This window comes from Cydia splendana, chromosome 8 (assembly GCF_910591565.1).
Source record: "Cydia splendana chromosome 8, ilCydSple1.2, whole genome shotgun sequence".
Lineage (NCBI taxonomy): Eukaryota > Metazoa > Arthropoda > Insecta > Lepidoptera > Tortricidae > Cydia > Cydia splendana.
In genome coordinates, this window is record NC_085967.1 from 22,270,788 (window position 1) to 22,298,613 (window position 27,826).

Consider the following 27,826-nt stretch of genomic DNA (forward strand, 5'->3'; position numbering starts at 1 on the left):
TACAATAAAAATATTATCTTTATTGACATGCATGTTATACTAATTATCTTTGTATCTACGACTTCAGTTAAAAACAACCGGTGCAATAAATTTTTTATCACGTAATAATTTTACTGTTTACATATTGCAAGTACCGATGACATTTCTACGGACGGACATACCGACATTCTTACATATATTACTGTGACATTACTTGCTAAGTTATGATTGAACCAGTATATGCTATTACTGTAAATTTATTTTGCAATAAAATGTGTCTTTACTTACAAGAACCTAAAGCATTTGCTGTAATGATGCTTATAAATATGTCTTTAAAAACCCAGGTTTAGTTTAGCACCAAAAGCACCTATTTGTCTCTCTATCGCACTAATACGTAAGAGTGATAGAGAGACAGAAAGCGTTTCGTTGTCGGAGCGCAAATGATTGGCATCTTGGCTAGGCAAAATATGGTCTATTAGACAGCTTGGGAAATAAAACATCTACTTTCGCACAACTGGTTATACGGGTCCACTATTAAACTTACTTTATACTGGTACTATGGTCAAACTAACCTTTATTACCTTTGATATAGATGTCAGATTCGCATGAAGTAACACACAGGCCAATTCCAGTTTTAGTTATTCGATCTGCTTCCGATATGTTACTGATCTGTCAGTGTCAAAAGTGACATTTCTCCAACCAAAAACGTCACTTTTGACACTGACTAATAAGTCATCACATCATCATTCGCTTGCCCTTGTCCCACTTGGGGTCGGCGCAGCATGTCTTTCTCTTCCATACCTCTCTCTAGCCGCTCATCTCATCTTTCACTTGCGTTTGTTTCATATCATCTCTCACACAGTCCATCCAACTTTTCCTCGATTTTCTTTCCTCGTACTTCCCTCCATGACTGATAAGTATCATACCGAAAACAGACCGAATAAGTAAAACTCGAATCGGCCTGTAAGTCGTTGCATTACAAAATGAGGCAAAATTATGATGGATGCTGATGCCTCGTTTCTCGCTTAATAAGACAGGATTCTGACATGAAATGTACTTAAAATTAAACCTTACATCTTTATGATAAGGTTGGTTTTTGTTGGTTGGTGAGTAAGGAATCAATCGAGAGCCGTGTACGCATGTCAGTCGGATAGGTGGGTGTCGGGTTACGGGTTCGAATCTAGACTTATTCCAATCGTACGAGATTAACGCTTAAATAAACTAAATACAAAATAAATTACAATAGAACGATGGACAGAGACTAAACCGAGACCGTAAACTGTGAAATATCAGGGGGGATGATGTTTTATTACTATATAAGTGATTTTTAGGCTTTAAATTTCAGATAACGATTAACCTGCTAAGTAGTTATTAGAGACTGTATAGCACTTACACACAGAAGTTACACTTTGTAACAAAACCTACACAGTACACACACACGTCTGTGTATGTGTACCGTGGTAAGGCTACTAGAGCTTGTCACTGACATATTCGCTAGCGTGTACGTAACATACTTTTTAATACAGTTGCTCACAAAGTGCTACTTTACGTAGCTGTTTAGCGTGCGGAAAGTTCGTTATGTCGAACTAGTGCTTTTTACTTTTCCAATTTTTTTAAATTTATACTTGTTCCAATTCACGACTACTTATTGATGAGTGTTAATATTAGTTTCCTTTAAACGTCGTAATCAGCATAAAAACCTACTGTTAATGTAAGAATATGAAAAATATACATATTTCATATTTTAATACTTACCTCTTCATCATTATAACACGTTTATTTTTTAATATTGAATATTGAAAATTCCGTTCTTAATAAGGTGTCTGAATGGAACGGAATAGCTGCCAAACGCCCATAGATATAATATACTTAAAGACGACGTCTAAGCGAGCTGTCACTGTTACCACTTTTGTTTAGTGTACGATTAACAATGTTTTACTTATTTTTTCGCAACTGTATTAAAAAACGTCGTTCGATACACGTGCGGAAATGTCATTCTTCACTCGTCCCGAGTCTTCCCACTCGCCTGCGGCTCGTGGCAAGATATCTCGGTACTCGTGAAGTAATGACATACCTTCCGCACTAGCATCGAAATGTACTATTCTTATGCATTTCGATCGTACAGTACGGTTACCATCAGTTTGTCACTGACATAAACGCCGTCGAGAACGTAATTTACTTTCTATACATCCCGTTTGCACTAATATGCGAGTGCGAGCGAGATGTATAGAAAGTAAATTACGTTCTCGACGGCGTTTATGTCAGTGACAAACTGATGGTAACCGTACTGGCATATTAGCGCGAGTCTAAGATCGTTTCGCTCTTTTGAGGATATTAACTTTTCATGTCTCTGAATAGTCCTTAAAAATGTCACAATTAATACTAGACCTCCTAAGCGGTCGACTCGGTAAGCAATATGAATATACAGCCCAGACTATTCCACCTGTCCTAAGCTGTTTTACCACCGTTGACAATTAGCTATTCATTCCTCAACCTTATTGCAACGCAATACGGTCTAGATATAGTCAGCATTGCTATAGGTTATGTCTGGCTCATTTGTTTGATCTTATTTAATGTTGAAGTGATTGGCGTGTTTTAGATAATGAAAACTATAAGACTGAAGATTGGATTTCATTTTGAAGACATGCAATAGTGTCAGGACAGTTTGAGTAGTGACGGAAATATCAAACTAAAAATAAATTATAGTTGAAATGGGAATCACCCGTTTTTAAGGGCAGTTGTTTGAAAGAGGGTTTCAAAATAAATAATACTTTTTCAGGCTAAAGGTAGGTTATCGATAAAGTCGAATTCTAATCGCAACCTTAAGCAGCAGAACCTTACATGTTTTTTAGTCACAAACAATAATTTACGGGGTGAATTATATAGATGATACTGAGCAACTTTTACTATGGGACCAAACCCGAAACCACGAAAAATAAATTGACTCTCCCATACAAAATATTAACATTACACAAACCAAAATGTATGAAACAGCCAATTTCTTTACTACTACAGTTCATCACCATGAACTAACATCTTAGTAAAGTACTTAACCAAACAAATAGTCTTGTGCCTCGACCCGGACAGACAGACGCACAAACCACCGCATTATTAGCTATGACATGAATCACCGCTGTCAAACATGAATCTCAATTCATCGCATTGAGCGGCGACAGTCATAATGAGGCCTATTCGACTTGTCGTAATGACATGTCCTAACGTAGCAATCATTTGTTTAGTTTTGTGTCATATTATAATATAAGTGGACTTATGCCCATGTCACTTGTAATTTTGACAGATCATAATAATATAGGTATCCTTATGCTTACATAATTATGTAAGATAGTCATTATTACTTAAACCTGATGCCTCATATTTAAGAATCGGGGCAAATATATCCCAAATGAGAAATGTGCTCGATCAATATCACCTTCTGAACTCTAAACACGCTAACTTTATACAAACTTGACATTATTTAAGAATGCCTGTGTTGCATTACTTGCATTTCATTTCGCAACCCCGCTGTGTCAGGGAGCCGATAGATACTTGATCTGAATTTATACTCTGTATCTTTAGGTACTTAAATAAAAGTAAACTAATAATATGTACATTTTCGGGTAGTTACCTATAACATATATTGATTAACCAACCACATACAAAACCACCTGGATCTGTCACGAACGACCTGACTTTAACCTACATTATTTAATGTTTTCATCTACCCTCATCTGGCTTAAGAAGCCATTTGAGGGTAGATTTTGTTTACTCTTTTTTAAATACCTGAAGATACAGACTATAGAGATAATCATTTAAATTTAATGCAATTATATGCGCCTACATCCCTTGGAACAAAAACATTATATAAAATAACTAATAATGACCTAAGCAGTAAAACACACAAATTAAATAGTTCCTCGACCCGGCCCTATTTCAAACACGCACTTTATTAGTCGTGACATGAATCACCGGCCGTCAAACATGAATCTCAATTGTAACGCATTGAGCGGTCCGCAACTATGACGGCTAAAGTTATATTCGTCATAGTGTTCGCTACACGTCGACTGGGTCATCGACATACTCATCATCATCATTGGCCACATCATCTGTTGTAGATACTTGTTGCGGCGCTTGTGTGTTTATGGGGTCCCGCATCGCCGTTGATGGCTATAAAGTCCTATAGCATCGCGGCATTTCTTGCCACATCGATCGCACACAAAACGCGAGTCCGCAGGAGGTGGTAGAGCACGACGAAGACTGTTCCGTTTAAGGTTCTCCAGTCAGTCATCGTCATGCTTTGAAGCTCCGACTTTGTCATGACGCCACTCCGGTCTCATTTCGGCGCGTTTCTCCCAACCCTCGGTCCGAATGCCATAGATATTCGTCATAATTTTCGCTACACGTTGACTGGGTCATCGACATACTGATGTCTAGAATTAGGATGATAAAGATAGATATAATTTATTCTTCATTGTTATAATGTGCTTGTGCTTAGGAATGCACGAGAGTTTGACAATCTTTTTCAAAACAAAATTTTTCACCAGACCCCGAGAAAAATACTACTAACAAGTTTAGTAGTATTTTTCTCGGGGTTATTACAAATCAAAATATTTATTAACTCAAAATTTGCTTTTAACTAGGTATGTACATACTATAATCGTATTATTAACATATTAATATTTTTCGCTCTAGGTACCATTAAACACGCTCACAGCCAATTAATTTCGAATAATTCCAAATCCGGACTAGTTCGAACAAGTGCATTGTTTTTGACAACCACTTGACATCGCAGGTGACACTCGATCTGACAGCTGTCATTAGTCAACTCTGTTTATAATGCTGTTTTTAGGCCCAATGGTGGTTTTATTAAATGTAGTTTGATAGAAATGGCGACAATACAATTTTCTTTTTTTATACCACGTCAGTTGTAAACAAGCATACGGACTACCTGATCGTAAGTTGTTACTGTAGCTTATAGTCGCCTGCAACTACAGAGATGACCATTTAGAAAGAAATATTATTAATCGTCCTCAAAATAATACCTTTCGTTTTTAATATATGTGATGTAATTCCTCACCAAAATCTACGAGTAGATCATGGCAAATTCAGAATATGAATGATATGAATTTAATAATTAAAACTATAGAATCAACGTTAAGATCCAATAATAAAGTTGACAGTCCATTTCGTCATTTCCATTTCGACAAAAAAAATCGGGAGCAATTTCCAGCATGCCATTAATTTATTATCCCACGCTGACGGATACATCAGATTGGTGCCTCGTTCTCAAATACGTGTCAAAATTATATTGGAATCATATTTATTATTTATTTATTTAAACTTTATTGCACAAAAGAAAACTTATCGTACAAAAGGCAAAGGCAAAAGGCGTATATCGTACATATTGGTTGTTCTCTTCTAAATACAGGGCGCATCTCTCAACCGTTTCGTGTAAAATGGGGCGTAGGTATCGCGAAAAATGAAAATCGAAATTTTGTTATCTGCCTTTCTATCGCACGAATATGGAAGAGCGATAGGGATGCAGATAACGTAGTTTTTCGCGGTAGATCCGCAGGTTCGATAATTAAGTATAGATATTTTTTTGTCTATCTGTTTTTGGAAAATTTTCAAAGAATTGACCCCCTGGGGTTCGCTAGGGTTACAGCTCACAGAGCCATTAGAAAGTTTTTCTGTTTTATCTTGGGCAAAAGTGCTTGCATAATAAAAGAATTTAGCTGACTTGCTGGACAGACCTCCGGCTGTTCTCCTGTACAGGTCCCATTTTTTAACCGATCCTTGTAAAATTTGGTGAACAGGTTCAATAATTACATAGATTTTTGTCGACTCATTGCCGATTCGGTTCTTGGACATGATTCAAAATGGCGGAGCACTAGTATCGTTACATTGAGTTATTATTACTACATATATGTAGAGAAGTCATACCAAACAATGAAATCATGGCACAACCTGTACCACGCGACCAAAACGTCGTAAGCTCAAAAGTCATTTTGATGTCAAAAGAACATCAACTCATGGCGCAAAATACTCGTTCTCTGTGCCGGTTCTATACTTTAGTAATAATAGTTTAATGTATAGTTATTGACGTCTGTTTCTGAATGCAGCCGTTGGTTGGCATATTTTTAATAGGAAGCTCTGCATTACGGCAATCATTCAATATTAATAAGGGGTGTCATGAGACTTCTTAATTAAAACCGGCTGAATTGCATCCACTGCACTGCACTTGCCATTGTAGTATTAATTCAGTCTTGCAGAGATTTTCGTAGCTAGTAGAAAAATAAACTATGAAAATGGGTATAGAAAATGGTTTTAAGTGTGAACTGAGGAATGGCATGGAGGAATTTGAAGGTGACAATATTTTCGCACATGTTTACAGTTTACACTTGCGAAAAATTATATTTACTAAAGTTAAACCAAGAAAAGTCTGCTGCGGTTTTGATTGCTCACGCAGTGCAAGTGTTATTTATACGTCATAATTTCATAGACGTTTGACGTTACGTTCTAAATAACACTTGCACTGAGCGGGCTATCATAATCGCTGCAGACTTTTCTTGGTCTATCTCTAGGTGCCAAACGTTGTTAAACGTAAAATTATCGGCATAACGTCCAATTGGTAAGACATTAGTTAAATGTTAAATTGCTTAACAGTTTCCATTAAGCCACATCAAAATTATCTAACTGTCAATCCACGTAAGTGTCACGGGAAATATCTAAGGTTTGCTTTACCAACCTGTTTTCATGAATGTTTATTGCTTGATTATTTCTTTAATTTCATCCGTAAACTTTGAGATTTTAAGTGTCTTTCGTTTTATAATCTTTTTGACATATCCACTTAGTCAAATGATAATTATTGGTAGAGTTGAGGAAATCAGGTAGTCTAAGGCTCTATTGGATTTTTAATTATAAATGTCGTCTTATCACCTCTTTACGACGAAGCTCAAGAAGTATGATAGTGAAACATTTTTGATTCGATCTTGTTTAAGTTGATATGAATGAGACATCCTTGGAAAAAATATATTAATATATCTCTGAAAGTTACTTAAGTAAATTACTACTAATATATCCCTTAACTTTATGGATGACTATACAATTACATCACGTCACGTGTACAAACTAAAGTAAATAGGTACTTATAAAATTTATAAATTAATTTTAAAATCCTTTTTTGAAAGTCGGTTACGAGCTAAATGCAAGCCGTAACTTTCAATTTAGTTTAACCATCCTGTAAAAACAATGTTAAATACAAATCCCAAAATTTCGTAGTAATAGACCGACATTTATCAAAATACCATTATTGATTGCCATTACAATCATATGCCGGTAAACTAAAGCCTCATCACCTCAAACCAAAACGACCTATCTCACAATTCGAACCATCTAAAATTATTACGATTTAGACCTTCAAGCTTAGACAATAAGGTAGGTATTTGAACGGTTATTGAAATTTTAAAGTCTTTTTGGATTTAAGAGGTTGATAGACAGGTAATGAGTGGCAATAATTAAACGACTCAACGCGTCAAATTAAATTCAAAATGGCGTGACGTCATCGAGTGACGAATCGGTAGCGCGAGAGGGAATTAGTTTTCGACGTGTGAGTGACGGATTCAGTTTGTTTAAATTTGCGATGTATTTTGAGTTCGGACTGCTGTTGATTAAATAAAGTAAGTTTAATACTAATGAGTAATAGCTCAGGACAACTTGGACCCCGATTCAGCACACAATTTGTTACAGTTTTGATTTGGTGCAAGCAAAATGAAGTAAAAGTCGTCAACGACCAAGACGATCGTCATGGTCGTATCAAAGTTTGTTCAAAACAAGGAGAAACCCCTCGTGAAAAGCCCTTATTTCCTTAATATAACAAAATAAAATCATGTACGGAATAGTATTAATAGTTAGTATATTATGTCCTAGTCCATATTATAAGCTATCTTTATTCCATTTTACATCCAAAATTTCACAAGGTAACAATCACCCAAAAATCAAGATATTCAGACACACTCACTTTCACATTTATATTATATCAAGAATTGTTACACCATTTTTGTAACCTGCCTATATCTCCATAAAATTACTTCCCAATTCAGAGAAACACAAATTGTGCAAAACTGCATTTAAAACACGTCTCAAATCTCATAATGAGCATCCCAAATTCACCTAAGTATTCCCTTTTTTTGTCCTATTCACTACACTACCGAGAAAGTCCTATTGCTGTTTGTAACACAAATCACTCAGTATCGCTCATAATTTTGCCAGGCACGTCAAATTTGACAGATTTATGACGTTTCTTTTACGAGTTAGCAAGCGACACTATCTGACAGTGTAGGGTTGGTGATTGTGATTTATTTTTGAGACGTTATTTGTGATGTTTAAGTTTGTGGATAGAGTTATGTTCTGTACGTTAATGGAATGAATGCATTTATTTTGAGAAATCTTACGGTTAAAATAATGGTCAATAAAAGGCAAGTACTTACCCAAATATAAAACGGTACCCATATAGCATTTGAATTGCTACTAAAAAAATACTAAAACCCTATTTATTTCATGGATGGGGTGATGCAATCAATCAATAATTTTCATTGCGTAATAATTGGTGATCAGACGTATTCTGTGGAAGTACCAATACATTTTTCTGTTTGAAGATTGATGTCATTATATACTTAAAAGTTGTTTATAATATTCACCTTTATAGTGTAGCTGAACATTTAAAGCCTTTAAAACTATATATACTTTTCATGTACTTACAGATGATTTAAAGACGTGAAAACATTTGTAATTATCACACACACACAAGTGAAATTTACAAAAAAATATGTAAAACTTTTGACAGCCCTAAACGTTGGGTGCCTTGCTTACTTGCTTAGATCCCTTATCTTGGCGAGTAGTCACGGTTACAAAAGTTAGGTCAAATTAACCAACACACTATTATATACCTAGCTCAATAAAACAGGACAGTGCGAGTCGCACTCGCCCACCGAGGGTTCCGTACTTTTTAGTATTTGTTGTTATAGCGGCAACAGAAATACATCATCTGTGAAAATTTTGAACTGTCTATCTATCACGGTTCATGTGATACAGCCTGGTGACAGACAGACGGACAGCGGAGTCTTAGTAATAGGGTCCCGTTTTTACCCTTTGGGTACGGAACCCTAAAAACGAATAAATGCCCCGTTAGTTAAAAAATAATGTGTCTGTTACAATTTAGAAATTTAAATCAATCAATTTTACTTCGATGAAGGGCACTAGGTTACTATCTAATTTTGGCAGCCCTGTATGTGTCTAGTGTTTAGGCGAAGTTGCTTATCTGTGGATTCAAGGTCACAAAAGTTAGGCGGAGTTAGACTTACTACTTCGAACTTACTTACGTAGTTACGTATACTATGTAAAGATGAATTGGGGTAATTTTTATCGCTAATATCTTTATATAATATACCTTACTTATGTACATGTACACTACAAATACAATGAATTTTCTATTCCCATTTTACTTTAAACATTAACATATGGAAACAGCGAGTGATATGTATTAATGATAAGATTAGATGGTATAATGAATTGTATATAGTTGTTAATTATTTTTAAGGCTTTAAATTGTACGCATATTTAATTACACAAACGGGTCTACCGCGATATAATTTCATTGTTTTTACCTTTAATTCCGACGTTTCAGCTGAGTTGCACCAGCTGTGGTCACGGAAAGACTAAAAAAAAAAAAAAAAAAAAACGAGCAACTGTTGATACCTTTTTATTGAACACCTTTATGTACCTACACAGTTTACAATAAATAAATTACTTACTTACATATCCAGACATACCTAATTTTACATACACTCCAAAGCAATTAACTTTACGTATTATTCTGAATTACTTCAGAAATCTATAAATACTCAATAAAAACTTAATTAGATAGGTAACTACATCAGTGGACCTTTAAATTAGGCCTAAGTAATAAATATAATTATTATTAATAATTGCACTTTTCCAGTAAACCATTAATTTTTACATTAAAAATTAACTCCATATAGGTATTTGACAAACGAGGCCATTGGCATTAAATTAATTATCATTAATTTTCGCAAAATGGCGAATTATTACCGACGTCACCGGAGCTTTTAGCTACCGTTATCCACACATTAATTAGTAATTAACACTCATTTAACATGCTAATTAACAAAAATACATTATAAAAAGGCGTATTTAAGGGCGTATGTCCATAAGTATAGCAACCGCTTTACGTCCTTTGGCATGCGACTTACGACATCATGCATATTGCTTTCAACTTTATCATGAATACATAAATTATTAACTTGAATTTGATTGACAGAAAGTCTAAACTGAATGGTTAAAAGAGAAAACGAATTGTTTAAACCAGTTGTTTAAAAGACAGTTACAATTCGATTAGGTAACCGAATGTTTTATAAGTTTCCAATATTCTTGTTTTATTAACTTTCCTAAACTTATGTGGATTAACGGCTATTGTTTTTAAAGATATTATTTGAAGCCCAATGTGACCCAATTGAACGTCTCCACGGCTGACATTCATTTGAAGTCTAAATAACGTTCAAATCACTATTGACAACACAAAAAAATTTTACGTCCGTTTCATTTTTTAAATGATATACTTGTATTATTAACTTCTCGTTTTTCCAGTTCAGTAAGGCACACATTACGTACGTAAGTTAAAGTCAACTGTGAGGCCGATTCAGCTTTAACCATTTGTTAAGGTTTTGATCTTGTTTTGATACCACCTTGAATATCGCTCACGTACTGGTCCCCGTACGAGGGCGTCGTAGAATCGTGTCTTTGGACATTTTTCTCGCTTATTCGTTTGCGTGAAATACACTGTGAACCATGTCAAGGTCATAACAATTCTTAGTGCTCCGCACACAACTTTTTAACGTAGCGCTTAATGGGGTCACATTGGTCTTGCAAATCGGTTAATTGCGCTTTTCTTAGAGACAGTTTCACGTAGATACGTAAAATTTGGAACAGGTAAAGGTATTTAATACCTACACTCACACCGAAAATAAGTCAAATCAGCTTATTTAGATTAGAATCGGCCTCAAAGTCAACGTTCTAAAATTATCCGTCCGTCTGTTTCTTGACAGATTTACCGGTGCTTACGCAGCCTTTGGCGGAGGCTCGATTTGATGTTGTCTTCCAATAATCGTTAAGACAAGACGTTGTTTATGGGATTAAAAAAATATGTCAGCTTTTTACTGCGTTTAAATTGGTTTATACGAGGTTAGGGCGTAAATGCACAGTTTGACGTAAGGGACAAATATAAGTATAATAAAATAGTTTTTAAGGTTATATTTATATACCGACTTAGGAGATCCAGACTTTAATGTTTTATAATTACATTTCTTAGGATCTTGTGCATTTTCTGAAGATGAAAGTTTTAAAATCTTATATATTTTATTTTCATTTCTTAGATATCTTTTGCCATCTTATAACGTTGACGAAGCCGCTAATTACGACTTATCCGTAACTTTCAATTAAAATATCTATACGGGTTCTTTAGTAAATAAAAGACATTGTGATGGCACCCACTTACTAGCCAGTTGATTTGGTTGTCTTTTTGTAATTACCTAAGAAAAAATAGTGCGAAGATGATTAAAAATGATTTTTTATTATTTTAGATTCTATCTATGCCATATTCATAATTCATAAACATATCATCTCTATTTACTTTACAAGCACACGTTGATATTACTTCTTTGTCAATTCAATAAGATAAGTCAAAACTAGGACCATGAGAATCTCATTCCCAGTAGACACTAAATTCCATAACAACAAAAGCATAACGCACTGAAAACATCTCAGAAGGGCATCTACTATCCCCGCATCTGTCCGTTCATAAATCTGTCGTATGAAAAGAATTAAAACGTTCCCCTTTGTGGACGGCTGAATAAATCTTAGATATCTCCCGGAGACGGCGATATTTTACAAGTTTTTGACAGGGAAGATGGCTTTCCGAACGCCACCTGCCCAAGGAGTTTTTTAGATTGACGGTGTGGCATTTGGGTTAGGGTTTTTAAAAATTACTCTTAAAGAGTAGATCTAAGATGGCCTCAATTAGGCGTATAAGTAGTCAATTATTAGGTATATTCGAAAGATGCTTTACAAGTTTTTGATGGGGACGATGGCTTTCCGAACGCCACCTGCCCAAGAAGGAGTTTTTTAGATACCTTCATATTATATTCTATAAAATTCTTTCCATTATGATTATCAACAGTACATATATATATACAAACATTCAAATAAAATAACCTGTCTTGAACATTAAAAAAGTCTTCACCGCCGTATGTCGCTCGATAAGCAAGGGCATCACCATAAACTCCGTACTATACTGTTATTGGTTCGTCGATTTATCCTTTTTTCAACTGACAATTTATTGACCTAACTGACTCGGTTTGATTAAAAGGTGCCGCGCTAAGGTGGGTGTCACTTCGTATAAAAAGGGACTTTACGTGAAATGGCGCTTACGTCGCATTTGTATTGAAGCATCGGTTTGAATGACGTAAGTGCCAATTGCCATACGCTCGCACTTGATGAATATTTTTTTTGCAAGTTAAGGGTTTAACGACTGAAGGGCAAACTTTTGTTATTAAGTAAGTATTTACTGAGTTGTATCCATATATACAACGAGAAAGCAAAAGTTTAACAAAATTATCAAGTCTTATATCCGAAGATGTTTTAATTATTTTTAATTTCTTACGCGCCAAAAAAGTATGGCTATTTTTCCATATTTAAGGCAAAAAAGCCTTTTCAATACATAAACAGGGCTTATTTAATACCTACAAATACTGGTATTTTAACTATGTCTGAATCTAAAGGGCTGTAAAGTAGAATTTATTTGAGTTAAACATAATTAGTAAAAACCGTCATAACAATCTAAATCGTCTAGTCTTTTCAGTAAGGTTTAAATTTGTTTGTATCATTTTGTTACTCATATAGGCATATTGACAGATAAAACACGTTAATCAAGACTAATAATTACACTCGTCATTTAAACTAGTACATTGGATTCCAGTTTTTTATGTATCCGAAAGGTTTTTACAATAAATTATTATAATTAAAGTCAATTGACGGTGGAGCCTTTATATGGACCGCCTTTTGAAAAGCAATTTAATGCCTACTTGGCGTTATGCCGCCTGTTTATATTTATTATTATTTTAATGTGGTTCACTTTCGATTTAAATACCCGAGTTTATACAAGTTGCGCCACACATAAAATTATACAACATATGTTTTACCTTTAAAAAAATACTAGTCGCTAATATCAAACCAAATAAAGTAAAGTTGATGTAAAGGACATCTGTCGAAGTGTAAATGTACAGGATGTACAGGATCAGCAGGAACATTAATTTCTACGCACAACTGCATTAAATTACAAAAAAGTAACATGGCGCCATCTTTAAAGATACCACTATACCTTAACGCTATAACTTTGGCCTATGCTCGTGTAGATGGCGACACTTTTTGACATTTAACAAATTTAACATATACAGTGAAAAAACAAGGATCAAAGTCAATTGGCGTTCTAAAAGTTTTAATCATGCGTCGAAAGATGGCAGTAAATTTACTGTGGCTACAAAAATTACTTTGACAATCCACCTCTATATCAAATTATCTTTGTTGTTACCAAACCACGCCTCCACGTGGCCTACAAGATAAACTCTATTTACATGAAAATGTTCTTTATTTGTTCAAAATTTTTGTAATAGCTGCGAACCAAAATGAGGACCGGGATCATATCACTTTCTCTCTCGCTCTACTTATGACCACGCGAGTGTGAATGAGAAGTTCTACGACACCGCTCATCAGTTTGGTTTGCGGAAAGTATTATACCACTATTACTTCTAAACCTGTATGGAGATACGACATTTTGCTAATGTTCAATGGAGATACGTCGTTTTTGCAACACAGCTAACATACCTACTAAATTGACTTCCTTAGCCATTTTGTAATCGTCGTTTTAAGTGTTAATAGCAATTAACTGATACTAATTGGTAATTAAATACAATATATAATCCAAGATGTGCGAAAGGTGATACGCAAAGTCAAATTTGTATACATTCTTAGTTATTTTTTACTTATGTTTGACAAATATGTAGTATGTACGTATGAATGAATCTATTTTTGTGTTTTCTCCTAATTTAAACTTAATACATATTGTAGCTTAAAAAAACCCGTACAGATATATAAGATATACCAAAGTGTTTATACGTGTACTAACAACTTCTTGTTAGTAACAAGAATAGGTAACAATTGTTATAACAAGTCTGAAACAATATTAATCCATTCATTAATATACAGGGTGATTCAGGAGACATGAGCAGGACTAACACTGCGCATTTCGTAAATTATAAGCAACTGCTTCGTATCAGTATTAGTGCGGTCAAAGTTAATTTTCTAGTCGCGTTGAAAAAAAAAGTTATTAATTTATTTGCGACATGCATGGTCACCCTAAAATTAGAATACTAAACTACCGATATTCTGTGTCAAATTGAATGTCATCACGGTCTGGTTACTTTTGAAAACTCGTATTTCACTCAAGTTTAACAGTTTATTTTCTTCGTAATCAAAATGCTGCATGTTATTTACGGTTAAAGAGGTTTTATGTTTATTAATTAGATCTTGTAGGGTGACTATGATTGTAGAGAATTAAATTTGCCCTCCAAAAAGTAAAAAAATAGGAAAAAGTGTGGTTGTTTCACCTAAATACGACGGTGATCGATCAATTATCAGTTACTGAGTGTGCAGGATTAGTCCTGCTCACGTCTCATGAATCACCCTGTATAGATAAAACATAATAATTAATACCATTCGAAGTTTAAAATTACTGTTGTGTGCGTGTTGCCACATTTTATTTATTATTTAAAAACATGACACAACATGTGCACGTCAAAGAAAAAAATCGTCAATCCTAAAACACATCGAGAAATCTTTATACAACAATAGAACAAGAAAAACAAAAACGAAAACTAAAGAAGCGTAATAAATCGGGTCGCTATCACTGCATCGCACGTCACTATATCGCATTACTACAATGTCCGTTTGATACCGAATTTATTACGACTAGTGATGTGCCTAATATTCCTGATTGCGGGAATATTTCCTAAAAAGGCGGGTTGGGTTATCAAAGTATCTTACGACATTATCGCATTACTACATCTTTGAATACTATAACAACTCTCGCAGATGCATTGAACTAATAATAATATCCTATCTCTGTTTCAACCTTTTGTTATTTAGCATTCATGATTAGATACTGCTTTTCTATCTCACACCGACCGCCCACCTAACAAGTTTTGGGTCTGGTCTATATCTATTTAAATCAAACTTGTTTATAATCTCTATGGTTGGAAATTTGACTTAGCAATTTTAATACCTTTTAGGCGATTTCGATGCGTGTAAAACTTTCTTAAAATTTGGTATATATATGTATAATGATTATTTATTTATATCTATATTTTATGTTGTATGCTGGGTTGCATAGAGAACAATTGCATATGGACTAGAAAAAGAAGAGAGAGGTTTTATTGTTAAATTTGCAAAGAAATAACCCATGTCCACGAGATTCCTGGATACTTGGACATTCCCCGTGAACATTCCCACGAAGGTTCATTCCCACATCACTAGTTTGATATCGAATTTATTACGAGGGCTTATTCCGAATCACTCGAAACGCGTCACTCGCATCTCATAAATTGTGTGACATATCGCTCGACTCAACTTATAAAACCAAGAAATCACACAGCTCATTTCTATACCTTAGTTTTTAAGTCAACGCGGTAAAGGTGATATTTGATTTTTTGGCGTGCATTCGTAAGTTTGTTCATCGTATCTTATGTCTTGTCTCATATTAATGATGGTTTGGTTTTTTTATCAAGTATTTTTAAGGTTTGGAAGGAATTCTCAGGGTTTTAGTCACCGTCTCAAGAAGCAACATTGATGGGTTCTGAGAATACATGGTTGATTAAAAACAGTTTAATGATTATTGGAATCAGATTGGACTTGAATGTATGAATGTATGTATGGATTTAAGGTGATAATATATCTAAGTTGATCGGAAATTGGTAATCGTAGTCAAATAGTCCAACTAAGGGCGTTTCGCGCGTTGAGTCCCTAAGATTGTCCAATTCTGTCTTTTCTGAATTTTGTAGTGCTCTAATGGTCCCATATACATTATACATTTGATCATTAAAACAAACCAAATCGATTGATAATATAAAGGAAACCTGTCATCTAGTCTACTGTCGATTTAGTAGTGATATACTCGTTGTTTAATACCTATATCTATTTATAATTTTTTATTACGTTTTACTTATTTAACGTACAATTGTCATTTCCAGATGCGGGGCAGTGAGCGGGGCGGCCGGCGGGCGTAGAGATGCGCTCCAAACAGCAGCCGCGACCATCATACCGCTGGCTCAACACTAACGAAAACGGTATGTTTTAGCCCTTATATAGTTATAACTTACTGATTCCGTTGGCTGAGTGACCCAAAATAAGACTTGGCGAAGGCCAAGAAACCACTTACACTTGCCAAGAAACACAAACACAAGAAGCCACTTTTCTCGATCCTGTGCTACTTACTTCTCGCCAATTTTTGTTGGCGCAGATCCGCCTCCACCTTGTGCGACCACAGGTGTTGCCACTCCAGCGATACCTGGGGCGGCCGATAGGACATCCTCCTCCTAGGCGGACCAGATACGCTCTTTTCACATTCCAATCTTCGTCCATTTTCTCAAGATGGCCGAACCAACGGCACAGATTCCCTTGGTTATGATTTTTATACATTTTTTTATGTGCAAGTGGGTTCTTTAATAATTTTGTGTGTACCACTAATGAGCAAAGGTTCTAGTTTTCTCCATCATCATACCTATAGCCCTCATACCTACTTACGCCTCACGACACAGCCCTATGGGCAAAGACACTGGTGGATAAAGATGAAGCAAAACTACAAGAAATCGCCAAGCAATGCGAACAGCACGGCAACGATCCTCTCATGATCAGAGCAGATGTCACTAAAGACGAAGATGTCAGAACCATAGTCAAAAACACGATCGACAACTTTGGACAGTTAGACGTGCTGGTCAATAATGCAGGAACTACTAGGCATTCATCCATCTTAGACGAAAATCTTATGGAACATTTTGATGTACTTATAAACACGAATCTGCGCTCCGTGGTCTATTTGACACACCTCGCTGCCCCATACCAGTACGGTTACCATCAGTTTGTCACTGACATAAACGCCGTCGAGAACGTAATTTACTTTCTATACATCCCGTTTGCACTAATATGCGAGTGCGAGCGAGATGTATAGAAAGTAAATTACGTTCTCGACGGCGTTTATGACAGTGACAAACTGATGGTAACCGTACTGATCAAGACTAAGGGTAACATCGTCAACCTTACAAGCATAGTTGCATTACGCGTCTTATTTGGAAGTCTCTCGGCGTATGCGGTTTCTAAAGCAGGTGTAGCGCACTTCACTAGCTGCGTGGCCTTGGATCTGGCTCAATATGGAGTGAGGGTAAATGCCGTGGCTCCTGGAGGCACCAAGACGAACATAATAGAAAATGCAGGGCTGTCAAACGTAGAGGCGACAATGGAGGTATGGAGGAGTAAACGCACTGTGTTGAAGAAGTTATCGGAGCCTGAAGAGATAGCAGATGTAATTCTGTTTCTAGCGAGTGATAAGGCTAGGAGCGTTACTGGATCGACTTATGTTTGTGACAACGGGGGACTCCTGACATAAGTGTCCACAAGCTAGAAGGTGGATTACTGCAGTAATTTGCGGTATTTGAACACATCATTGAGGGTTTATTATGTTAATGTGTGCAAATAAACATAAATATCTGTTGGAGTGACAAAATTACGTCCTCGTAATTGGGATGTTGACTGTATTTAAAATAAAATATTTCACACCATGCATGAAATAAAGCACCAGAACATAAATAGAGAAACGTAGACAGCAGTTATTTTTAGACTTAAATTTATTTTATAAATCGTATAGAACTATAAAGAGTAGGTAAGTTGACCGTGACGTCATTTCCTTGTACGAGAAATTCCATAGTGGCAAATTGTTTTGACAGTTCGAAATAAGAAACTGATTTGACTAGTAGTCAAATACCTAACTAACTGTCAAAATCGACATCACAATCACATCGTTTTTTAGGGTTCCATATTTTGAGACGACATCACATCTTTATGAGACCAGGGGTCAATATTCTATGAAACTATTATATGAAGCTAATATGCAATATAACGGTTATTTATATCAAATTAAGTCGTTACGCTATAAAGACGTCATAATACCTTTATCACTAAGAAAGCGTTACTTTTAAAACATACAATGGAACATTTCTATCTTCCCATAGTAACTCAATTACGTACAACCTGGTGTTAAAACAGCTTAACCGCCATGTATTTTGTAATAAAATACTACGTTTTGTATAAAGCAGTTATAAAATATTTACGCCTATTTAATCATCGCCTTCTTGGATATTTTATCACTAGAATTTTTAGAGCATTAGAAAGTGAATTATATTTGAAGGGTGAAAAGAAATGGTTTAGTTATGCAATTGTTTTTAGGGGTCTGTTAGATTTTTTTAAGCTTTGTAATATTTTATTTCTTGCGATGAGTTGAGTGCATACGTAGTACAAAAACATATCCTACTTTCAGGAGTTGGGTAAAAAGCTCGTACTATTGCCATACTCTTTGTATTGATTGTGCTTGAGAGCTTCATACTTATATAATACTTATACATAATAAATTGTTTTCCTTTAAAGCGTATTTTATTAAAATGCAGATATATTTTATGCGTTTCGAAATTATTCTCACAATAGTCACAATTACCTACATATTTGACGTTCCACGGGTAAAGGTGGCTTAATATGATGGCGGTTACCGCTTACGTCCCGTAGCACCGTATATTAGTATATGAGGTACCTTTTCCCGTGGAGTGACACATTATTGTAAACCATTCTTCTGGTGGACATGTCCAAACTAGTGCCCAACTCACGCTTGGCCATTTATTCAAATCGACGCATCACCGTAACGCGACTAAACTTCATAAACAAAACCATACAAAGTCGATACACAAATGTAATAGACGCAATAACTCAGCTTTTTGTATGAACTAACCCACCGTGAAGTAATAAATAATATTTATTTTTGCTATTATACGCGTTTTTGTCAGTTGTAATGGGTGTAAAAGCGCAGGGCGGGATTTGGTCGGTGGGGCCAGGGAGAGGGCGGATTAGGTCTGAGTAAGGCCAAAAAGAATAGATAGTATAGAGGGGTCCTGTCATTGTAAATTGTGTAGTCACTGTAAATTTACTGCCATCTACCGACACACGACTAAAACTCAAAATGAAAACGTATAAAGTTATCAAAAAATTTATATATATGGATAAATTATTTTTATATCATTTTGATCCATGTTCATTCACTGATATCTATGTGTTAAAATTGTTAAATATGAAACGGTGTCGTCACGCCATCTAGCCGAGGATAGGCTAAAGGTGTGTGCGGCATCTATTCGAGAATGACTTTTACTTGAATTCCGAGGCACGTTTTTTCCTTAGATTTTATTCGTCTTATACGAAGTTACATATGTCTTTGGTAAGGCCTAAGATACACTTAGTAGGTAGGGACACAGCTATAGGTACTACAGAATGAGAGATGAATATTATTATCTTATTCTAAAAAATAGCTTTGTCCCTACTTACGTAAGTAAAACTTACAAGTCTATCTTGGGCCTAAGGTTACGGCCTGTCATAGCCTAGTAAGGTCCAATGTGGATAACAATGTACACTCCGTTTCAATCTAATTAGAATTAGAAGAACAGTAATCAAATAAAGTAACATTCCTTTTATTTCATTGCTTTTTAAAACAAACGAAATTCGTTCCATTTCATTTATAGAAAAAGATTCAAATTAAATATTGGAAAACTGGAAGGGACCGATAATTTTCTCAAAAATGGACGGCAAAGTCGACTTTGCCGTTTAAAAAACAGGTCGCGAAGCGCATAGTTTATGGTCAGTCAAAAATTAAAAAGTTAAAAACATTGCAGTCTCGATTTTGGGACTGCAATGTTGCATACAAATTCCATTATTTGTCGAGTTCCAAACTTTTTAAAAGTTGAAATGGCCATATCAAATGAAGGCACAGGCCCATTAAACAGCCAAACAGATGATTAGTACCGCGACTATTTAGCTGTCTCAAATAGGTTGGCGTATTTTCGGCAGAAAAATACACTACTATTTTTTAATTAAAAAAATAAAAAGGCGGCAAGCTAATTTTTTCAATTGTTTCTACTTTTTTCTGTGAAAATATATACGTAAGAACGTTGCTTTTGTAAAATATTTCTATTATATTTATATTTCTTGCACCATTTTTGAGAAAAGCACTATATATGACTCGGCTGGAAGGCTACTTGCTGGCTTCGGATTCAATTAAACGGACTCCCAAGGTCGTCCGTTTAAAACGAATCCTCAGCCTGCAAGTAGCTACTTCCGAGCCTCGGCAATAATGTACTATAAAATGTGTCTTTTTAATTAGCATAGTTTTATTGCCTTTTTACTGGTTTTTTAGGTATTTCTTGATGAAAGGAATTTTAGCTATCGCTATTTACCCATTCTAAAATTGGTAATTCAACAGTATATTTTGTACATGTTTACTCAAACATTGTAAAGGCGAATTCTATATTTAATGAAATACATCTGTCCTCTGTCTGTTTCTGTATTGATATTTTTAATGAGATGCAATTCGCTACCGTCTCCGCGCTTGCTTGTTTCGCGGCCACACATCACTAAGTCGTTTCGTAAAAATCTCTCTCCATGGCGTCCATACTAAATCACAAGATTTAATGGCCTCCCCACTTGCAATATCTTCATTATTAGTAAATAGACCTATGTAATCACATAAGCCCCCCTTATTTTAACTTCATGTATTCCAATCGTAGAAAGTAACTTATAATTTATTCTATTTTAGACGGGCCTTGTTTTTATGAAGTAAAAAATAAATGATTGATGGAATATGGTTGAATTCTGTGGTCGAAGGAAATCATGGTTGCGTTACATCCGGGAATGGACCGGGATTCAAAGGGTGGCCGAACTCTTTCGCCTCGCCAAGGACAAACAAAAATAGAGGACGCTAACCTTCACTAGTTGAAGAGGCACATGAAGAAGATTGGAATACCATTTGATAATTTGCATTTACTTTCTTCGTTGGCTTAGGGTTAGGGTCTTGGCCTGCGCGATCTTGCTTTTAGCGAACTAAAATTAGAATTCTGGTTTGACTAGAAGCTGTTTTATTGTAGAAACGTAGAATTTTTTATCAGTGGATACAGACGACGAATGAATTATCGGATATAACTGGTAATTAATGTAAAATATAAAATTAAGCACCATAAATTCAATAGTTTGAGAGCGGGTCGATGTTCAAGAGTGTCAACTACCTCATATTTTTGCAAACATTTATAAGAAATGGCATAATATTTCTGATTTATTTGGTAGACGTTCAGAGGGTCAAAGTTAATAGAAAATGCCAATTTAAACTTAATTAACGTATGGATATTGTTACGTGCCATTTCATTATTTGGCATCTCGATACATTTTTTCACTTCACTTGGAGTTTGGCGTCGATGTAGAGTCTGTCCGCTTTTCTAAGATCAAGTGCGCCATGGTAAATATATGGTGAACTTGATATTAGAAATCGGAGAGGCTATACAATTGTCATCAAAACATGAAAGCGTAATCAAAACAGACGATTCTTAAAAATACCACGAACGTGATTCGGAACAAACATAAACGCAACGCATGAGATGTTAAGACTGCCGTACTAGTAAATTAAGAAAAAGCAACACGTATTTTAAAGGTTACATTACATTCACTGAACCACACACAGCGTCACCCAGCTGCGTCAAAATCAGCGTATCACTCACACAATAACGTTTAAAAATAAAAGCGCATAGTTTAATATAATTTATGGCCCATTGCGGGCCTGATTTACTATACTGCTGTCCTGCTTTCTAGCCTGCTTTCTCTCTCTAACCTTTGTCTTCGTGTGAATACAAAACACTTGCTTTTGAAAGGTTTGTGGTACCGGTAGCGGCAGATTTTGTCAGAAAAAGACAATTGAAAATATGCAACAACTATGCAATTTTTTTTTATGTTTTAAGTAATGCTAGTAAGGTAATGTAATAAAAGTGGCATGTTTTTGTAAACCTGGTTTAGCGAACGATTCAAATGTTTTGCATCTTTTTGATATTTTAATGCGACGTTTGGATAGAGTTAGACTGAGAAAAGTCTGCAGCGGTTTTGATAGCCCACGCAGAGCAAGTGTTATTTATACGTCATAATTTCGTAACCATTGACGTTTAAAATAACACTTGCACTGCTAGGGCTATCAAAATCGCTGCAGACTTTTCTTGGTCTAACTCTAGAAGTCTAGATACAGCGGCGGCCATAATGACGCCTGCAACAGTAATTTAGCAGTAGTTGACTTCCGAACGTCATCTACAAATGTGATTTGTGTAGGTACCTATATATAAATGAAGCCACGATAATTACATAAAATGGAGAAAGGCATGTAATAAATATTAATAATATCTAGCAAAAGCAAAACCACCTAAATAAAAAGCAAAACCATGATGAACTTTTTCATCAAACCTTGAATAGAACAAAAACAATGTACTTTTCCTTGGCTGGTACCAGCCAAAGGAACAAATGCGAAGAAAAAAGGTGAAACCACGTAAGCAGTAGATGCTAATCTATCCAACGTAGTAGAAACATTAGGCCTCATTAATTTACATGTTCAGTCATTCTCACAGTAATTCTCTCATAATAATAATCACAATACTTTAACTACGTTAAATATTACTCAATGTAACATTTTCTCGTGATTTGGGACGGATAATGATTTCTTTGTCTTCATTTAAAAAGTTGCGCAACTTTTTTTATGATGATGGTAAAATCAAGATGTTTGAGCATACTTTGTTGAAAGATGTATAACGTGTTGACTACCTGAATTTATGGTTATCCGTTTTTTAAGACAACAAAATGGAATACATAGTTGGACGACGGCTAACGGTGCAATTTGCGAATTTTATGACTTAGGGATTTTAATCCCAGAAATTATATTTCGATTGCTCCAATATGTCCTGTCGATGGTTGGGTATTCAATTGGTCAATCAAACTGGTTTTTTGTATCGGTGATACAAACATATAGCTTAGTAATGGAATTTAAGTGACATATTTAAAAAAAAATGGTTGTCTGTAAAGTCGGTTTATGGACGATATTTTTGCGTGATAACGTCATAAAAAAACATTACCATTACATTTCGTAACGTTACCATGGAGATCTGTCCACAACGTGACACTTTTTCTTGCATGCTACCGGTGTTCATTGATTTATAAGACGTTATCACGTCAAAAACTGCGAATTAACAATTAGCAAGCAAAAGTAAACCAATCCTCCCAAAATTTATCAGGACCTTCAATCTGTGATGGCTCACTACTCGGCTCTCCTAAAACTCACAAAATCCAGTAATCTTTAAAAGCAAACAAGTAAAGTAAAATTGGGTATCTTAAACCAAAAATCTTAAAATTTTTGTGAACTTTTAAACTCTTTTAATCTACTCATACAGTCTTTTTCGATGGGATTGGCCTACTTACTCATATTGTCTGGCCATTTGACTTACAAGGTCACACTTTTGCCAAGAAGCGCTTCTCTAAAATCCATAAGTAAACCATCGGCTTGAAATATAAAAAAAAGCCAACTTCAACACAATACCACCAAATCCTTAAGTCCAAACAATACAAACACCTTCCCAATTTGACCACTTTACGGCCGTTTTTATGAATGTGGGAAAACAATTGACGTTCAGCTTTACGACGCCCGTCAACTACCGTTTAGGGTTTATTGACAACCCTTCCTTGTCAGAGGCAATAATTATCACCCTTAAATCACTGCTTTGTTGCGGTTTGCTCATTTATTGCTTGACTTGACACCCTTGCTTCTGAGGAAGAGTTTTTTGCCGCAATGAGTGTTTAAAAGGATTGAAAGTTACGGTTAACAAGCTTATTGAAAGGTTTTAGCTTCAATAAGTCATAACTGAACAGTACCTGCCATCCTGGAATACTTTTCCAAATCTCTACGGTTCTCGTTCAAGAGTTGGGTTGTGTCATAATTTAATTGTTCTACATATAGACATATCTCTTTTTGTTAAGCTTTTAGAGAATGGTCAATTTAGATAAAAAGTGCTATTACGTAAGGCGGCCAACCGTCCCGCATTCTGCGGGACCGTCCCGTAATGACAGTTGTAATCCCGCATTGCAATATTTAATAAAATAGTCCCGCAAATCGTCTAAGGCGTCCCGTATGTCCCGCATTCCTCGTTTCCCATCGTCTCGAAACGAGTGTTTTCCTTAATGAATAGCTTATGGACATCCGAAAAGTCGTCACTAAAAGTAGAAACATTACGTGCAATGCTAATTATAAAATTTAATATGGGCAGCTGTGAAAACTTTTTGGACATTCTGAACCAAAACCCAGAACTAGTAAAAAAATGCCACTCATGTGAAAAATACGACTTTAAAAATAAATGTTAATTCGGTAGTAGTGTTGTTTGTTTCTAATTTAAGTACACCACCAACAATTCCAACAAATCCTCAGTCTTATTGTGGATAGGGGTGAGTGTCCCGCATTGACTTATTATAAAGTTGGCCGCCTTACTATTACGCACCAAATTGATAAAACATAGCATCAATCGCACTTCTAGCAGGCTTACTCGCGTAAGGTAACGTACGTCGTAAGGTTATTTATGCTTGTCAATCTTGCTTGATCATATCTCTTCTTCTTCTTTGTCGTAACCTCACGGCTGAGCATCTTGACGTCTGTGGACGCTCTTCACCAATGCTCTCTAAGCCGTTCTATCTTGGGCCCGGTGTATGTGGCTTTTGTCTGTGGCTTGATCATATACGCACTACTTAAGTCGGTCTATCATGCTTATGATGCCTCATTTGCCTGGTCATTGTCAAATCAGTCAAAGTCGTCAACTGTTGGACAAGGACCTAAAGTCGATGAATGGGTAGATCTAAAGGAATTTCCACGCTCATTTGTTAGTCTCATCAGTCATTAATTTGCATCCAAAATTAACAACCTCATCGTGTTTTTACAGTAGAAAGCAAACATGATTAATATTAGATTAGTGTTTTGTTCTAAAAACACAATTTATAATCTATTACATTTTTGTAGCTTACATCAATTTGTTTATACTAAGTCGATTCTCAATTCTGATCGACTAACGCATCATAAAGCTAAAATCAAACTTTGTTACCATAATGAATAGTTCGTAAAAGTTTAACGAGTGATAAAATCAGCTGTAAAACTGTATGAAGCAGTAAAGTTTTAAGGGACGGGAGCTATTCCGGTCTCAATAAATCAGGTCCGGACTGTTCGGGCCTATTGGTGATCGTAAAGATTAGCTTCATGTTTGTAAACAGTGGGTTTTATTTTTGTGACAATGGGGAGAATGGCTGAGAAGTTTTATAGGAAATATGCACCTTTTATAGCGAAATTCTAACATACCTTAAGAACTGATACCCTCTTAAAATGGCTATCACAGAAACTAGGAAATCGGTATTATTAAAGTTAGTGAAAAGGCCGAGATATTGTTGAATTAGGTTGATTTTGTGAATTGAAATGGTGATTAAACAATAATGTTGTTTTAGAAATAAAAAAGTAATATTCCAGTCATTACAGTCAGGTATCGATAAAATGATGTAATCAGGAATGGGAAAAGGCAGAAAGAAATACCTGCCAAAACAGAATTTACGCTAAACAAATAAAAATACTAAAACCATGTTAGACTCTTAAATGTTTATAAATATTAATACTCCTCGTCATTGTATAGAAACTGTTAGAACCGCTATTTATAGAAAACAATCATTAGGTATAAATGAGATTTCCTGAAATAGCTAGCTAACAATAAATTAGCATTACCATGATCTACTTTCATTTGCACTATAACTTCTAGATATATGTCATAATAATTTGTCATAGAGCTTAACATTCTTCTATTGCGTCACGAATTGTCGCATTCACTATGCGACAGGTGTCGCTTACATCAATTTATTACTTGATGGCTGTTGCGTTCCGACTCGTCAGATTTACTGTTGTCGTAAGTGACTTGTTCAGACTTTTAAAACATTATTCATTAACATTTATAACACATTACTACGTCCTCACATCGGTGTGAGAGGAATATAGGTTAATATTGAATCAGTATCATATTTCTAAAGTGTGAGTAAGCTCCGGGCTTTGCTCAATCTGACGCATCTTCCGGGTTTAAAATAATTTAAAATATGTAGTTGTAGTTAAGTTTATTGTTGTAATCAAAAACTAATTTTGTTTGCTTCTATAGTTCGTTTTTTTTAGCATTAGAAAGAACTTGTAAGAAGGTAAGCGATCTTGACATGTCTTTTAATTGAAAAACGCTTTTTAAAAATCAATAACTATTACTTATGAAAGCAGAATAATATAAAAGATCGTATTAGATTCATAATTGTTACATATTTGCCGTAACTTATTTTTAAAATGTGTTTTTCAATTAAAAGACACATCAAGATTGTTTACCTTATTTCTAATGCTAAAAGAAACGAACTATAAATAGCAAAGAAAAATATAAAAACCGAAAATAACTACATAATTGCTTTGACTAACAATTAATTTAATTTGTTTAAAAATCGCAATAAAATTTCATAAATTGACGAATATAAAAACTTCATCTAAATCAGCTTAAAGCTCGTTAAAAAATCTAGTCAATATTTTTAATCGATCAATAATTTAACGACCAAAATATTGACAGCACATATATTTTATTTCTTTATTCATTGTGCAGCCATAAAACCAGAGTGCAGTCAGTGGCTACGCGATCATTAATAAAATAGATTTAGGATAGCGGCCGGGCTATAAAGCACTTTTAGTTGTCAATAAAAGCGCGTAAACAGTTGTCAAGAGAACGCTCGTAAAAGGCCGTCTGTCTGGCCCCACACGGTGACGTAGACCGTGTCATTCAATATGACAACTTGCCGGAATCGTAAACTAGATATGACGTAAAATGTAAAGATGTATTTAATTGGATTTTATATAGAAATAAATACATAAATTATATAGTTTTAAAAACCATGGTTTGACAGTTTATGCAACTGTTGTGCGGAAAAATAAAATTTATGAGATTTTTACGACTTCTTTAACTTTCGACGGTCCAATTTTGTGGATTGTTACATTTTGAACGGTATTTTAATGATGTCGGGTCTTTAAAACGAATATTTTTGTCTTTTAAAATGTTTGTGAGATATGTGTCAATCTTTATTTCGTCACCTACAAACAATGTTCATTCGTTCAACGACTTCCTAGCCTAGTCGGTAGTGACCCTGCCTACGAAGCAGGAGGTCCCGGGTTCGAATCCTGGTAAGGGCATTTATTTGTGTGTTCATCACAAATATTTGTTCGTGAGTTATGGGTATATTTTGTGTATATAAGTATTTATATATTTGTGTATATTATATATATCGTCGTCTAGTACCCATAACACAAGCCTTATTGAGCTTACTGTGGGACTAGATCGATCTGTGTAAAATTGTCCTATAAAATTTATTTATTTATGTATTTATTTATTCTATTAGCGTTGTTAGTAATTACGCGTAAGGTGCGGGGGGGGCAATTTTGACTGCGGGATAATTTCAACTACCTAGTGCTTAAGGTTAAAAAAACATATTTTATTCATTGGGGGGTCGTTACCCAAAGGTA

The 27,826-nt window shown here is 35.2% G+C and overlaps 1 protein-coding gene across 1 annotated transcript in view; it reads left to right on the forward strand.

Moving 5' to 3' along the window:
• The window catches only part of LOC134793005 (protein tiptop-like), a 371,990-nt gene that overhangs the window by 58,193 nt on the left and 285,971 nt on the right, over positions 1-27,826 (forward strand). Inside the window, exon 3 of the mRNA XM_063764519.1 lies at positions 16,353-16,448. Within this exon, the coding sequence (XP_063620589.1) occupies positions 16,391-16,448 (58 nt within the window). The 5' untranslated portion in view covers positions 16,353-16,390. The remainder of the gene's footprint in view (positions 1-16,352; positions 16,449-27,826) is intronic.